This window comes from Pundamilia nyererei, unplaced genomic scaffold (assembly GCF_000239375.1).
Source record: "Pundamilia nyererei isolate P.nyererei 1_Seehausen unplaced genomic scaffold, PunNye1.0 scaffold00250, whole genome shotgun sequence".
Classification (NCBI taxonomy): Eukaryota; Metazoa; Chordata; class Actinopteri; order Cichliformes; family Cichlidae; genus Pundamilia; species Pundamilia nyererei.
This window is the reverse complement of record NW_005187651.1, coordinates 626,140-640,775: the sequence shown is the minus strand read 5'-3', so window position 1 is coordinate 640,775 and position 14,636 is coordinate 626,140. Positions and strand designations below refer to the sequence as shown.

At 41.3% G+C, this 14,636-nt stretch overlaps 1 protein-coding gene and 1 long non-coding RNA gene across 3 annotated transcripts in view; one reads left to right on the top strand and one right to left on the bottom strand.

Moving 5' to 3' along the window:
- The window catches only part of LOC102207202 (uncharacterized), a 6,170-nt gene extending 2,672 nt beyond the window's left edge, over window positions 1–3,498 (bottom strand). The window contains exons 1-2 of the long non-coding RNA XR_312175.1: window positions 3,361–3,498; window positions 2,676–2,736 (exon numbers count right to left, since the gene is read on the bottom strand). This is a non-coding gene — a long non-coding RNA (uncharacterized LOC102207202). The remainder of the gene's footprint in view (window positions 1–2,675; window positions 2,737–3,360) is intronic.
- On the top strand, window positions 2,680–14,636 carry zbtb45 (zinc finger and BTB domain containing 45). 2 transcript variants are annotated; one of them, XM_005749603.2, is made up of 6 exons: window positions 2,680–2,771; window positions 3,910–5,256; window positions 5,629–5,763; window positions 8,087–8,227; window positions 9,908–10,181; window positions 10,522–14,636. In XM_005749603.2, the coding sequence occupies exons 2-6, from the start codon at window positions 4,198–4,200 to the stop codon at window positions 10,935–10,937; spliced, it is 2,025 nt and encodes a 674-aa protein (XP_005749660.1). In that variant the 5' UTR covers window positions 2,680–2,771; window positions 3,910–4,197; the 3' UTR covers window positions 10,938–14,636. The 2 variants fall into 2 exon arrangements, with proteins under 2 accessions (XP_005749660.1, XP_005749659.1); XM_005749602.2 differs by having other exon boundaries at window positions 3,907–5,256.

Genomic DNA, 14,636 nt, shown 5'->3' with positions numbered 1-14,636 from the left:
TGCAAATGGTTATTGGACTTCCCGACCAACCGCCCCCAACATGTCCAGCTGGATAACCACTGCTCATGTACAATCACAATGAACACTGGTGTACCACAAGGCTGTGTGATGAGCCCTTTCCTCTACTCCCTCTTCACCCATGCCTGCAGACCTGCTGGTGGTTCTAACACCATCATTAAGTTTGCAGATGACACCACGGTGATTGGCCTCATCAGTGACAACGATGAGGCCGCCTACGGGGAGTAGGTGGATCGTCTGGCTGAGTGATGCGACACAAACAACCTGCTGCTTAACACTGAGAAGACCAAGGAGCTCATCGTGGACTACAGGAGAAATGCTGACCCACATCCACCCATCTACATTAAGGGGACGGCTGTGGAGCGTGTGAGCAGCTTCAAGTTCCTGGGAGTCCACATCTCCGAGGATCTCACCTGGACGACCAACTGCTCCAAGCTGGTCAAGAAGGCTCACCAGCGCCTCTTCTTCTTGAGGACTCTGAGGAAGAACCACCTGTCCTCAGACATCCTGGTGAACTTCTATTGTTGCACCATCGAGAGCATCCTGACCAACTGTATAACAGTCTGGTACAGGAACTGCTCTGCCTCGGACCGGAAGGCATTGCAGAGGGTTGTGAAAACTGCCCAGCGCATCGCCGGAGCACCACTTCCTGCCATAAAGGACATCTACAGGAAGCGGTGTCTGAAAAGGGCTGGGAAAATCATCAAAGACCCCAGTCACCCATCACATGGACTCTTCACCCTCATGCCCTCTGGGAGGCGCTACAGGAGCCTCCGGACTAAGACCACCAGGTACCGGAACAGCTTCTTCCCCACAGCTGTCAGACTCCTGAACTCTGCCTCCTGACATCTGACCCACATTAACACATGGACTGGACATACACACACCCACAACCACCTACACACACACAATGGACAACTGTACCCTCAAACACACAATAATAACATGGACTGAACCACCACTCAAAACCACTAGCACTTTATATAGCCTCTGTAGAAATTATCCACATCTTAACTGCACTACTGTATAATTCTGTGTAAATAATCATTCTGTACAATACGATAAATTTTAAAACTACAACTGTTTATTATCTGCATAGTTCACATTTCTGTATAACTGTATATCTCAGATTTCTGTAAAGTTATTTATTTCATATTCTGTATAGTTTTTCATATTTATATCCTGTTCATAGCCTGTACATAGCTTGTACTCACTACAGCCTGTACATACTTATAGTAATAGCATATTTATAACATACTTCATACCGTGTACATTATAACATACCATAATAGACCCATTTCTGTAATATACTCACATATCTATATTATTGCTAATATATATTTGTAATATATCTATATCATGGCTAAAGCACTTCTGGATGGATGCAAACTGCATTTCGTGTCCTTGTACCTGTGACATGTGCAATGACAATGAAGTTGAATTCTATTCTATTCTATTCTATTCTAGATATTTAATAATACCAACACTTTCTCATGAAATTCTATAGTTTGCTTTTCAGAATCATGGTTTGTTTATTTTAAAAAGGCACAAAGAGTTCCTTTACATCCGATAACTTGTGATGGTTTATAGATATCATGGGCAAAAATCAGGAAGGGTACAGACAAGTTCAAAACAATGCGCTACATGGAGACAATCTATCGCTGACCTTTTATCTGTCATCTATAGCATTTTTAAGGTGTCTCACAACCTATGAGTATTTGTGAATGGGTTTTTTTCACACCACAATTTTTGGATTATATGTCTAATATATAGCACATATTTATTACATTATATCATCATTTTGTATTCAAGTTTGCCACTCATGATTAGGTGGTGGTGGGGGCTGAACTATTGTCCCACTGGCTGTTCTGTTTTATATAAACTCTCCTTTACACCTTTCCTTGACCTCATTGTCATCAAGGCCAATGTAATGTGATTGGGAAGGGTTAGGACTTTTCAACTGGAACCTGGTACCCACATGGCTTTTAAACCCAGAGAAAAGTTCAGATACTGACCTTTTTTTCTCCCATTTCATGCAAGCATTTACTGCATGACGAACATTCTTGAGCATGCAGCACTGCATTAAGGCTGATCTAAGAATCTTGCCCCACCAACTTCAACAAGCATGTTGCCTTTCTTACTGGGATTAAGTCAGGTAAGTGGAATTCTTGTTGTACAAATGCCCTCAGATACATGCTCATAGAAACCGTAAGAAATCGCAATATTTAAACAACTTACTATAAAAGTTAACTTGAAAATCTATGCTCCTGTGATTTGTATATTTGTCTGTATTATATTGTTGCTATTGTTGTGCTTGCCGAATATAATTCATTTAAAATTTTGCATTAGTTTCCTCTTTTGCCATATGACAAGCTTGGGAAGAATTAAAGAGTTTAAACAATTGAGTGTTTGCATTTCCTCGAAGCTATTTAGGCGTGTACAGGTATGTTGAAGATCCTCTTGTATCTAGACTTTGTCTGCAGGTATTTGTACTACGTTTTTAGATGCACAAGCCTATAATTAATACCATAGAAGTGGTGCATGTACATTAGTAGTTGCCGCTCGTGTAGCTTGCGTTATACAAGAGAAACTCCATATCCCTTTCTGTATGTGTGTATATGCGTGTGTGTGCAACTGCGTGCATGTGTGTTTGTTACCAGCTCTCATCAGGTTGGGTGCGTTATTTGAGGGCTTCCTGCTGCATCCATCTGCCTGAAACTACCAAGAACCGAACTGTCACTGTATTTTTCATTGTAAGTAGTCGTGATTAAATAGCATGCAATGACAGTGTCACAGTAAAACACGTAGGTGTAGCCTTAAGAAGCTTTGTGCAGAAAAGGGTGGTAGCCCGTTAGCTGCTGACATGCTAACTTTACTAATTTTTCGCTAGCTAACGCAAGCTAGTAAACTAGCCAGGTTAGCATTCTATTTGCGCGTGGGGGCGAGATTTGATTGCTGCTTATATGTTATGCTAGAAACGTTGCCAGTTGCTGTTATATTCAGTGCTCCACTTTTGTGTTTTATTGGGCGTCGAAGCTTTTTTTGCATGTATAAAATTGTGCAGATTTCCGTGTGAGACTCGAGCGGCTAATATCAACAGCTAACGGTAGTTAACGTTAGCTCGCCGCTCTTAACCTGCTCGCTTGTAGCTGGAGGGAACGTTAGCTGGTCAGTCATCAATTTAATCGAGCTATTAGTTACACATTTAGGTAACAAGTGCTATTAATTATCCACCCATTTTGCCTCGCTATTCCTGCGCCTGTTTAGCTCAATCAACGGTGTAATTAACTCTGATGTTGCATTACCGGCCACCTACTGTGCAAGATAACCACATATACTGACCCGGGGAACCATTGGACTCGCGCACGGCACGTGCTGTCGGTTGACCAAAACAGGTGTGCCAGATGATGCAGGCGACTAATTTGATGATGGATTATTAGCTGCTCAATTGTTACTCAGCCACCTTTCGTTACGGCTGGATTAACTAGTTCCAACACGAAACGAGTCACTGAGAACAATATAATTAAGGGGTAGAGTTGAGGATTATTAGTATAATTTGTGAATGATTTATTTTAAATCATGAAATTCTTATTACTATCTGCAAAGGTTTTAGAAAATAAGAAAAAGGGGCATTCCATTCAACGACTTTTAGGAAAACAATTCAGGTTCCTCTTTGTTCAACCCCCAAACAAAGAATGTTAATTTTGATTAATCTAATGTAAAGACAAGTTCTGTATTTTTTATATTTGAGTTGCAATTGAATAAATTAACATTTTTGACATACATATATTATGTATATATGTATATATAAACACAGTAGTGTTTTTGCACTACTGAAAACTTTATAAGTGCTTAGTGTATAATTGTTTTTGTTATGGTTTATTTCAGCAGGTTTTAACAGAGGTTAACGTTCTGGTGGAAACAGCCACTTGACATTGCCCACACTCAGGACATCGAAGGCAGCTCCTCATACCTTTAGGCATATCAGAGAAGCAGTTTGTAAACATTCATCAGACTCATGACTGTTTGAGAGGACACGGCCCCACCGTGGCCCATGCACTGTATCCATTTCCCTCCCTGTCCTCCTTATCCCTCAAGCTGACGCAAAACCCCAGACACCTACCCCCCCTCCCCCACCCCCACTCCCATCCGGTTCCCAGTGACTCGCCTCCTCCTGCCATGGTGTCCGGCACAGAGACCGTGCACTACATCCACCTCCACAACTCCAGCCAATCAGTGCTGGAAGCCCTTCGCACACAACGGCGTGAGGGCCTCTTCTGCGATGTGACCGTGCGAATACATGATGCCTCCCTGCGTGCCCACGCCTGCGTTCTGGCAGCCGGTAGCCCCTTCTTCCAGGACAAGTTGCTGCTCGGTCATTCTGAAATCTCTGTTCCGCCGCTGGTGCCCGCTGAAACCGTGAAGCAGCTTGTAGACTTCATGTACAGTGGCTCGCTGGTAGTGCTGCAGTCACAGGCCCTGTGCATCCTCACTGCTGCCAGCATCCTGCAAATTAAGACGGTCATTGATGAGTGCACTCAGATCATCTCTCAGAGGAAGGCAGCGGCAGGGGCAGCAAGTGCAGCAGCAGCGGCCGCCGCAGCTGCTGCTGCTGGAGGAGGAATGCTTGGAGGGGTCCTCCCTAAACAAGAGGAGCGTGGCGGGGGGAAAGGGAGAGAGAGTGGCAGCAGTGGAAGCTGTTCTGTTAGTGGGGGTGGGGGTTACGCCAACTTCTCTAATTTCATGGCTGAATGTGGAGGTGGTAACATGGCCGGTGGGTTAGGGGGTGCCAACGTTAGCGTCAGTGAGAGCGGCCCAGGCCCAATGGATCAAGCTAACACTGTAAGCCTGATGGCACTTGGAGACATGGGCCCCGGTGCCATGTGTGGTGGTGACGCGATGGGCACCGGGGGAGGTGCAGTCCTCATGAAGCAGAGCTCAAGCTGTACTCAGGACGTAAGGTACAAGCTCCGAGACCTGTTGGCACAGACAGCCAATGGAGCCAGCACAAGTAGCACAGGGAACCTCTCAGCGGGCTGCAGCTCCGGTGTGGCCAGTGTGGACAGCATTGGCAGGGACAGCCTCCGCGGCAACACAACTGACCTCTCTGATGACCTTGTGGGGATAGACCGATACAGCGAAGAGGAGGACTTGGATGGGAGAGACAGGGGAAGAGATGGAGATAGAGACAGGGGGGCGAGCCACAGCCGCAAGCAGAGGCAGCCGCTAAGACTCCAGGTAGGGGGATAAGGGGAATGGTTGCTATGGTTACAGTTTTCAGGCATGCAGAGCTGCAACGTTTTCGTTTTCTTTCTTTTTATGCTTTTCCCTCTTCTCACACTGCATTGGCGTATATCGCTGAGATGTTTCTGCACTTTTCACAGTTGGATCTCTCGCCTAAACTTCAGCAGTAATTGCCTTGTTGATAATCTATGGACTTCTGCATATTGACTGTAGGTTATTCAACTTATCAGAACCTGCTTGAAGGGGCTGTAGCTGGGGCATTGGTTGCTCTTATAGACTTTTTGTTGCTTTTTAGCTCCAATACTTATCTAAAGGTATTTCTTTACTACTTGAAATTGAAATGGACCTGTCTTTTTTTCTCCCTAGGTGCTGGGAGGAGAGGGAGTAGTGGTGAAGGATGAAAGTGTACAGGATGCAGATGGGACTGTCTATGCCTTGGAGGATGGGAGACGAGATCAAGAGCAGGAGGGCTCCCAGGAATCCATGGCAAGCTTTGGACAGGTATGTTAACTCAGAAGTGAATAAAAAAAAACTAAAATGAAGAAAAAAAAACAACCCAGCTCACCTGCGCTGAATGTTTCAATAATTTATCTACTATGCAAGGAGAAGCATGGCATTCAGAGTATTACACATATTGCAGTTGTGAAGTGATGGTCTTTGATTTTTTTAGAGAAATATTTAGGTACATTATCTTCCGTTTTGGCTTAGAAAGGCCTTATTGTAGTACATTCAAACTCAGCATTTGTGCCAGAAGTCCTGAAATAAGTAGACGGGAAAACGTGGTGGAGCAGATTTATGCCGCAGCCTGCTGTACCCTGCAGTCTACACAAGGAACATCTGCCACACAGTCAGAAAGATTCAGCCCTGCTTGTCAGTTTTGCTGCAGATTGTCACGTTTGGAGATAAAATCATCTACTCAGTTTAGTCAAAGTCACAGCATGTGATCGTCACTTAACCCAACATTGCTTGAATAATATAATCTTGTCTTTGAGCAATGTGTGAAACGGGCTCTTGCTTTCATCCCTGCAGACATTATTTTTCTTATTTGTCCTCCTCATGTCTATGACGGTTAAAAGACAATTGCTCTGCTGTGATTGTAGCCATGTTTACATGTAAGATGAGCGTTCAGAGAGAAAGTTTGAATCTGGAGAAGCTCTCCTACTTTTTTCCTCTTGCACAGTGCACCGCTGCTCCCTGCCACTCTGAACGCTCCCTGCTTGCTCACCCAGTGAACAGAGCAGAGCGAGAGAGCTGTTCCTGTTCCATTCGAGCAAGATGTTGTTGCAAAGCAGGAGGATAAAAATATGAGTATGGAAAGTGCTTAAATTTCTGCAACAATAGCGGGAACCAAAGCATGACGATAACTGCAGTGAGTGTGATAGATGTGGTTAGCAAGCTGAGATATACATGGATACCCAATGAACAAATATCTGAATAGTAGAATATTTGGCCACAGCCCTAGAATGCGTGCAAAAATGCTTCAGTCGGCCACACGCCACCTGGAGGTGTTATTGCTAGTCATCAGTTGTAAATGATGTCTGATCCCACATTTTTAAGAAAAATCAACTATATATCCAATATATTCAAAGGTCATCTTGGTCCGATATCTCAAATTCAGTGATAAAAATCTGCAGATGGGCCTGTTCTCTGCAAGGACGTAAATAAAGCCTGTGCAGTGGAGTTTCTTGAAGAACTTCCAGTATGTGTAAGACTATCTGTTTTAAGTAGGTTAGCAGTACTAGTGCTAGTGCAGTTCTTCACTTCCTTTTACTAGAAGTAGTGTTAATGTTTGACTTCTCTGTCTACCGTGTTACCCTCACTGTGTGTGCTATGGTACCGTTACAGGATGCACCCAGGTTGTTAACAGCTCTGGATGCTCTTCTGTTCAGTCTACCCCAAATCCATACACATGTCTGACTCTCGTAAAATCAAAACATATATTCCACTATGTTATTTCTATTATTATTACTCAGATTTAGTAACAACAGTTTGGGTATTTTCCACTTTAAGAAAATCATGGCCGGGACAAACAGACTAGAATAGTACTCACATGTACAATGAAATTATGGGCTGCAAGTGCAAATTATTGAAATCCCAGCATTGACATTACTGGTTTAAACATTTGGCACTAGTTACTGGAAACTGTAATGCATGACACTATTGCATCATCACACAACATGTATCAACACAGATAAGAAGATACCAGACCACCTAAGTAGCATGTGAAACTCGATCAGCCTCTCAGACAAACAGAAAGTTACTACTGGTATGACTCATGTTGGCATTTCGTGCTTCTTTACATTGAGGTGGATCATCTTCCCAGCCAGGTCTAACTACTTTCAGTGAAACTGCTGCTGACAGTCATTCTATGACTGGTTGGACTGTAATGTACGATATCGTGTCAGCATCTGCTCGCCTGCAGCTGTAACATGGTAGACTTATAAACAATATAAAGAAAACTGGCTGTATATTTAGGTAATGAGGGATGTATTTTGCCTACACAGAAAGTATTTTTTAGTTGCATAATGTGTGTTACATGAAAAAGATAATCTTGTTTCCTTCAAACCAATGGCATAAAGGAATGTCTTTTAGTTGAGCTATATGCCCGTATAGATGACCAAAAGTCTAATTTTAGGTTTGCTTTTACATTCCTTTGATGATATGTGCTGTCTACAGAGCTGCAGAGATGTGAACCATCCGACCCTTGAACTGATGGCAAAACAAGCAAAATTTCTCATGTTAAATAGTCTTTTTTTAGCTTGTTCTTTTGTTTGTTTTAGTTTTGTTTGTTTTTTTAAAATCTATGTTTGTTTTTGTGTTTCAGGATTTCTATGATGAGCAGGGCGTGTTTTCAGAGAGTTTTTGGCCCCAGAGTGAGCCCCCTCAAGCCATGGCTTTTAACCCCAGAGGAAGGGTCAATAAACCACTGACTCCACCTCCAACCACCCAGGCCATCAACAACCAGGTCAGTGCTTCAGTCAAATTCACGAGGGGTGTACTGGGAAGTAAGATTAATGGATTAGTGAGCTCTGTCGAGCTCAAAGTCAGAGCTTTCTGTATCACCAAAGTGGCTTTTTTTATGGCAACTTATGCTGAACTCATAACCTGGTCAAGAGCAGGTTGTGGTCAGAGTTTCAGCTTAAAATTGGCTGGACATGCACTAATTGTTTTATTTACAGCATTTTTAAAAACTGTGTTATACTCTCTAGTGGGGAACATGTTTTATATGTGCAAGTTGTTAAGCCTTACCTTACTAACATCACGAATTAAGCCCTGAGTGCACCTTTCATTTTCACTGGAATGTGCATGTATTCAGAAAAAATGTATAAATGTTTTTATTCTTGATTCTAATGAAACACCTTTTGTATGTATGTTAGAACTAAAAACAAAATGAGTGCAAACCTAGAATGAATCTGTTCACCGTTTTCTGAGTAAACAATTATGCAGTTAAATGAGGAAATAATGAGCAACTTAATTGTTAATGAAAATAATAATTGCTCCTCCACATTTCATATATAAATACATTATTGCAATTGCAAAAGTTACAAAATAATTGAATTGTGAAAATTGAAGCGCCTTAAATGTGAAGCACTAATCTTATTAAATGATGTTTGCATTGAGGCAGGAAGTGAGATGATTGACGGAGAGTACATTTTAACGCAATGCAGCACTAAGAAAAAACACACACACATACTCAACCAACACAGAACAACAGAAACACAAATAAAAGCTTCAATTTAGTGTGATGGGCTGTATATCTTTTTCAAGCTTCAGCCTACACACTTTGATTGACGGGTGTGCTGACTTTGAAAATGAAAATGCAGAAATGGCCTGCATAGACAATGATTTTTTTATTATTTTTTTTCAAGAATGCAACAAAAAAGTAAAAAAGAAAATGAAACAGCATAACATACCAGACTGTAACATACCATTTCTACATATATATGCTCAAATCAGTCCTTCTCAAAATTCTGATGATGATGGGTTCAGTCACATGTCAGCTCCTTAAATTGGCAAATGGAAACGCACACCTGTCAAACGATTTGTACCATATTTACTGATGGTCTGTGCTAGCACAACGCTCTCTTTAGGCATTTAAAAAATGACTGTGTGTTTTCCAAAGAGGCATGGTGTGTTTTGTGGCTGGAAGGCGTGGACACGGACATTTTTGAAGATGGATTTATTGCATATGTGTATAGGAGTGGAGCTTCCAAGGTGCAATATCTGGGGAGGAGTAGTTTCAAATGAGTCATGCAAACGTGACTTACAGAGGTTTTAAAAAGGAGAAATAAACAAATAAGAAAAAAATGCGCATTCACACTATCTAACCTTTTTGTGGGTTAGATAGTAGTCAGATCCTGTGCTTTACCTGAGTTCTGCTGGGCAAATCAACACTGATTCTGTTTCAGCTGACTATTCCTCTCTCGTGCACGGTGTCCAGAGAGAAGCACGTGTGTAAAACCTGCTGTTATTTTGTTTAGATCTGCTTTTGTCCTGCCACACTTGGTAGGATGGTGGTCATTACTGAAATGCACCAGCTATTGTTTTTATTAGGGGTATATGTAGTTAATTAGTTCTAAATATTATCGATTGTGTTCGGAAATGTTCATCCAGAGCAAATTGTCTGTATCATGTTCCTTCACAGCTTCTGTTCCAGTACCCAGTGAGCCAGTCGCAGCCAGCTCCGTTCTATGTGGGCGGGCCCATGGGTGGGATTGACACCATGGCGGGGACAGAGCCCAGTCAGCAGGCTCCACCCCCAGCACCGATGACCCCAGCTCCGCCACCCTCCACCTCTTCCTGCTCCGCAGGGCCCTCACCTTCCTCCCAGGGATCTGAGACCTCGTTCGACTGCACGCACTGTGGCAAATCTTTACGTTCCAGGAAGAACTACAGCAAGCACATGTTCATCCACTCCGGTACGTTCATGTCACAGTAATTGATCAGCTGCATGTATGTTACACAAGTGTGAAGAGGACAAAGATTAATTGCATAGTTACGTATGCAGTATTCCAGCATTCACCTCATTATCACCTGCCATTGAGGTCAGCATAAAGGTAGAGACTTGTATTTCAGGATAATCTCTCGAATGAATAGACATGTTTCTATCCCAGAATTCTTTGTATCGTATTAAAAGAACTGTAAAATAAGTATTTTTATATGAACAAAAGGCAAACAGAAAATGATTCACTTGTATTGGCAAGACTGTTCTTGGGGATGGTTTTATAAGCGTGCTTCTGCACATGCCTGGCTCCACAGGTCAGAAACCTCATCAGTGCTCCATCTGCTGGCGCTCCTTCTCCCTGCGGGACTACCTCCTCAAACACATGGTGGTGCACACTGGTGTCAGGGCCTTCCAGTGCACCATGTGCGGCAAGCGTTTCACCCAGAAAAGCTCGCTAAATGTGCACATGCGCACCCACCGTGCCGAGCGCACCTTCCAGTGCAACGTGTGCCACCGGGCCTTTACTCACCGTACCTTGCTGGAGCGCCATGCCCTGCAGCACGCCCACCACGCCCCGCAGACCCCAGGTCAAGGCCAGGGGCGTGGAGCCGACATGACCTCACCTACCAAGCACAGCCCTCCAGCTATGGGAGGGCACTCAGGTATGGCTGGCGCGGCTGGCATGGTTGGCAGTATGGCCATGCAGAGCCACGGAGCTTCCTCCACCTAGAGAGAGGGGGGAAGGAAGGGGGGGGGGTTATGATCCCATTCCTTGAATCAACAATTTGCTCCTAACAGCCTTGTTGATCTTTTGTTCTGATGGAAAGAGCGCCATTTTAGCTCAATACCATTTTCAGTCAGGGCTCCTACACAGGACTGGAACACCTTTTAAGAAAAAAAAAAAAAGTACTCTTACGGGTATTTTTGAATAGCACAGATATTATGGGAAAATCTGGCTGGAAAAAAAGTCATTTTCTAGAAACCTGTTTGACCTAGTCGTAGCTGTAATTCGTGTTGTCACATCAGTTCCTGTGAGGACTAACCATAAGCTTATAGAGCAATGTCACAATAATCATGCCTTGTTGAATAGCCATGTTTCTTCTTTTGTGTAATAACTGAGACTTGTGTAGGAGCCCTGTTTTGAAAAGACCAGAGAGTCACCAAAGAGGTTAGGAAAACTGAACAGGGTTTGGGAGTGGGTGAGGCTAAGGAAAGTTGTAGCGTTTCTTTTTTTTTTTTTCTAAGTGGAGGTGAGGGTGGGAGTGGACTAACATTTGGAGTTTTAAGGAGATGCAAGTTAGGGAAACAGGGAAGGATAGGTCGGTCGGTGAGTTTACCAGGTTTCATTCACTTTCAATTCATTTAAATGAAGTTTGTGTCAGTTCATGCAAATTACCAAAACATAAGCATGTAACCATAACCCAATGTGGTTGTCCAATGAGGATGATTCTATACGTAGAATCTTTGAAGCAGCAGATTGGAAAAGTGCTTGAGGGTTTTTTTTTAATTTAGTATTTAAATGTGTCACTATAAAGTCAATATTACAGAAAAGGGAAAATTTGAGTAGTAAATTGTTAGAAAACAGTGAATGTGCTACATGTGAGCACAGAGTAGGAGAAGCTAACCCAATGCAGACGGCTAGTAGAGGTTTAGCTAGCACTTTAGCATAGAAGCTAACAGATAAATACAGTCTCAGTTTCGTCTTCTTTTTTCTTAATTGTTTTAAATCATCATTTAAAAGTTTTCACAATTCCATTAGCTATTTTTAGCTATTAGCTATTGTTTAATATTAAAAGCTAATGATAGCATTAGCCACATTTAGCTATGCTAGCATGTATAACAGTTCTTGCAAGGAACAGTTAAAGTTATTTGCAAGCAATATTCAGAGAATTATCACTTCTTTCTCTACTGTTTAACTACCTTTTGTGGTGGTAATGTTTTTGTTTTGTTTTTTTTCATCAAAGCCAACACTGACTTTCTATATAGTTTTATATAGAATAATTTTTTACCTGGAACTTCTACATTTATGGTTTGGTTTAGTGCATTACTTTAGATCAAGTTGGACAATAATAGAAAAAATAATAATTTAAACAATTTAAGAGCACTGATGTTGATTTAAATATAAAGAATTAAGTGTTGATTACGTGTTGTTCAGCAGCTGAAGTTTATGGTTCTCACATCAGTTCTCAGGAGTAACGTACACATGGGCGCATTCTCTTTAGCAAAACATTTTGCTTGCCTTTTACTTTCAAAACACCCTCAGCGCCTCTTTTTTTCACCCGGTTTTGAGTTTTGCGTATTTAAACTTGAAAAAAAAGAATACACTTACTGAGTTAATTGAATTGAATGTGAATGGAGCCCGGCACTATTCAGGAGCAACCTTTGATGACAAAGAAGCGTGCTGATGAATGAATCGAGGAAGAAGGAAAATAGTCCGAGAAGAGTGAGAATACAGCAGGGAATGGGGGAGGGAGGAAGAGGCGGGTTGTATGATGCACAGCAGTGTGAATGAAATTCACCATCATCCATCAGACCGCTTTGTAACATTTTCCACAGGCGCCACCGGTCGGCACCAGGATCATATACCTCGAACCAGAACGAGCCCCCGATGGCTCAGAGGGACACTAGTTACTCATTTGAAATGTTTGCTAAACATTTCAGCATGTTTTACACACAGACACGCACACACACACACACACACACACACCTACAATTACCTCGGTGGTCCAAAGACAGGCATTATGCTTCACATCTTTTAAGCTACATCAAACGAAGAAACAGTGAAAACTAAAGCTAAGATAGATCCATATACTTTTTAAAAGCTTGCTAAAGTACTTATGTGTAAAATTCCTGTACATCACTATAACGCTCAGTTTGTTATTTGTCGCTCATGTGATTCTTTGATGCAAAAATAAGGCAGAAAAAAAACAACCTTAAAGCGAAAGAGCCATTCAGAGGAAGTTAAACTTGGATGAATATCAATGACAAATCAGTGACCATTATCAGGATTTTTATTAAGTGTTTGGTTTTGTTTGTCTTTTGGGGCTCTGGTTGATAATAAATGGGAAGTGTTTGTTGCTTAAAAAAATAAAAGCTTTTCTTACAGCACTATAAAAAAACAAAAAACAAAAAACAACTTTTGATGTTTTAGTAAGACTAAATTAATCATAAAACTGTACAATCACCCCTTCAAGTTTTGACCAAGTCGAACTAGTGATAATATTAATTATCACATTAATATTTATTAGGATTTGATCTCTATGCACAGTTAAGTTTGCACATCATGTTACTTAGACCTAATGTTGCTGTCCCCTAAAATATTTGGCCCGAGATTGTTTTTGTTTTCTTTTTCAGTACCTTAAAGGTACATAAAAAGACCTTATGTGTTCCTGCTTTTTGCTCATTTTCCTCAATGTTTGTTAGCTGAAGCATTATATGATATTCAGTAGTTTACTTAAGCTTTGTAAGAGCCTTCTAATTGACATGATTTTATAAGTGAACCTCTCAAAAGTGAGACATTTTGAGCTTGAGAACTTTGCAAGTGATTAGATAATTTGACATTTAAAAAAATCTCTTTAATGTAGACGTCTTTTAAAAAAGTGAATCCAGGAAAGATACAGATTTGGATCCTTTCTGCCTAGGCTTCACTATAAATATTGACATGAAATGTCCCACATAAATGTGTAAAACGACTGCTTATTTACACAGAACAGTCCTGGCAGCATGTGTTCATTGGCTTCTGAACATTGCAAGTGAATTTGCAGACTCAGTACATAGTTTCTCCAGTGTTGTGGATAGAAGAAGAGATGCTGGACTGAAACTCCTCCAACTGCCTGTTGGTTATAAGCTATATATATATATGTATATATATATATATATACACATATATATTAGTGTGTATAAATGTTAACGCCAAAACATTGGTGCTTTTTTGGAAATCTTTACCTCATTTGATAGATGCCAACACCACGCTGTGGTCTGGGTTTGGTAAATAAGCAGTATTGAGCTGTTTCTGAGGTTTGATCAATCCTCAGCAGTGAAAGTGGTTTTGGTGCATTTTGTCTGAGGCGGACCCTTGTACAGTACTGTATTATGTGTGCTTTGAAGCCATGTCAGCGCATTGTATCGTACTGTGTTATGCCTTTTTTTGTTTTCTGTACTTTCGTTTTATTGAGAGGGATGATAATTGTTTTTTCTACATTATTTCTTTAACAGAAGCTAAATATGTCAGAAGAAGAAAAAGTCATTTTATAAAAAAAAAAGTTACTTGTCATTGTAAAACTACATCTTTTATGTATAAAAAGACTAAAGGCATGATTTTAACTTTTTCTGAGAACTTAGATGTCGTACTCGATGAATTAATTGAATTTTAAAAATGAGTGATTTCAAAGATTTCTTTCTCCAAATAAAAAGTCTTCTATGGCTCTGG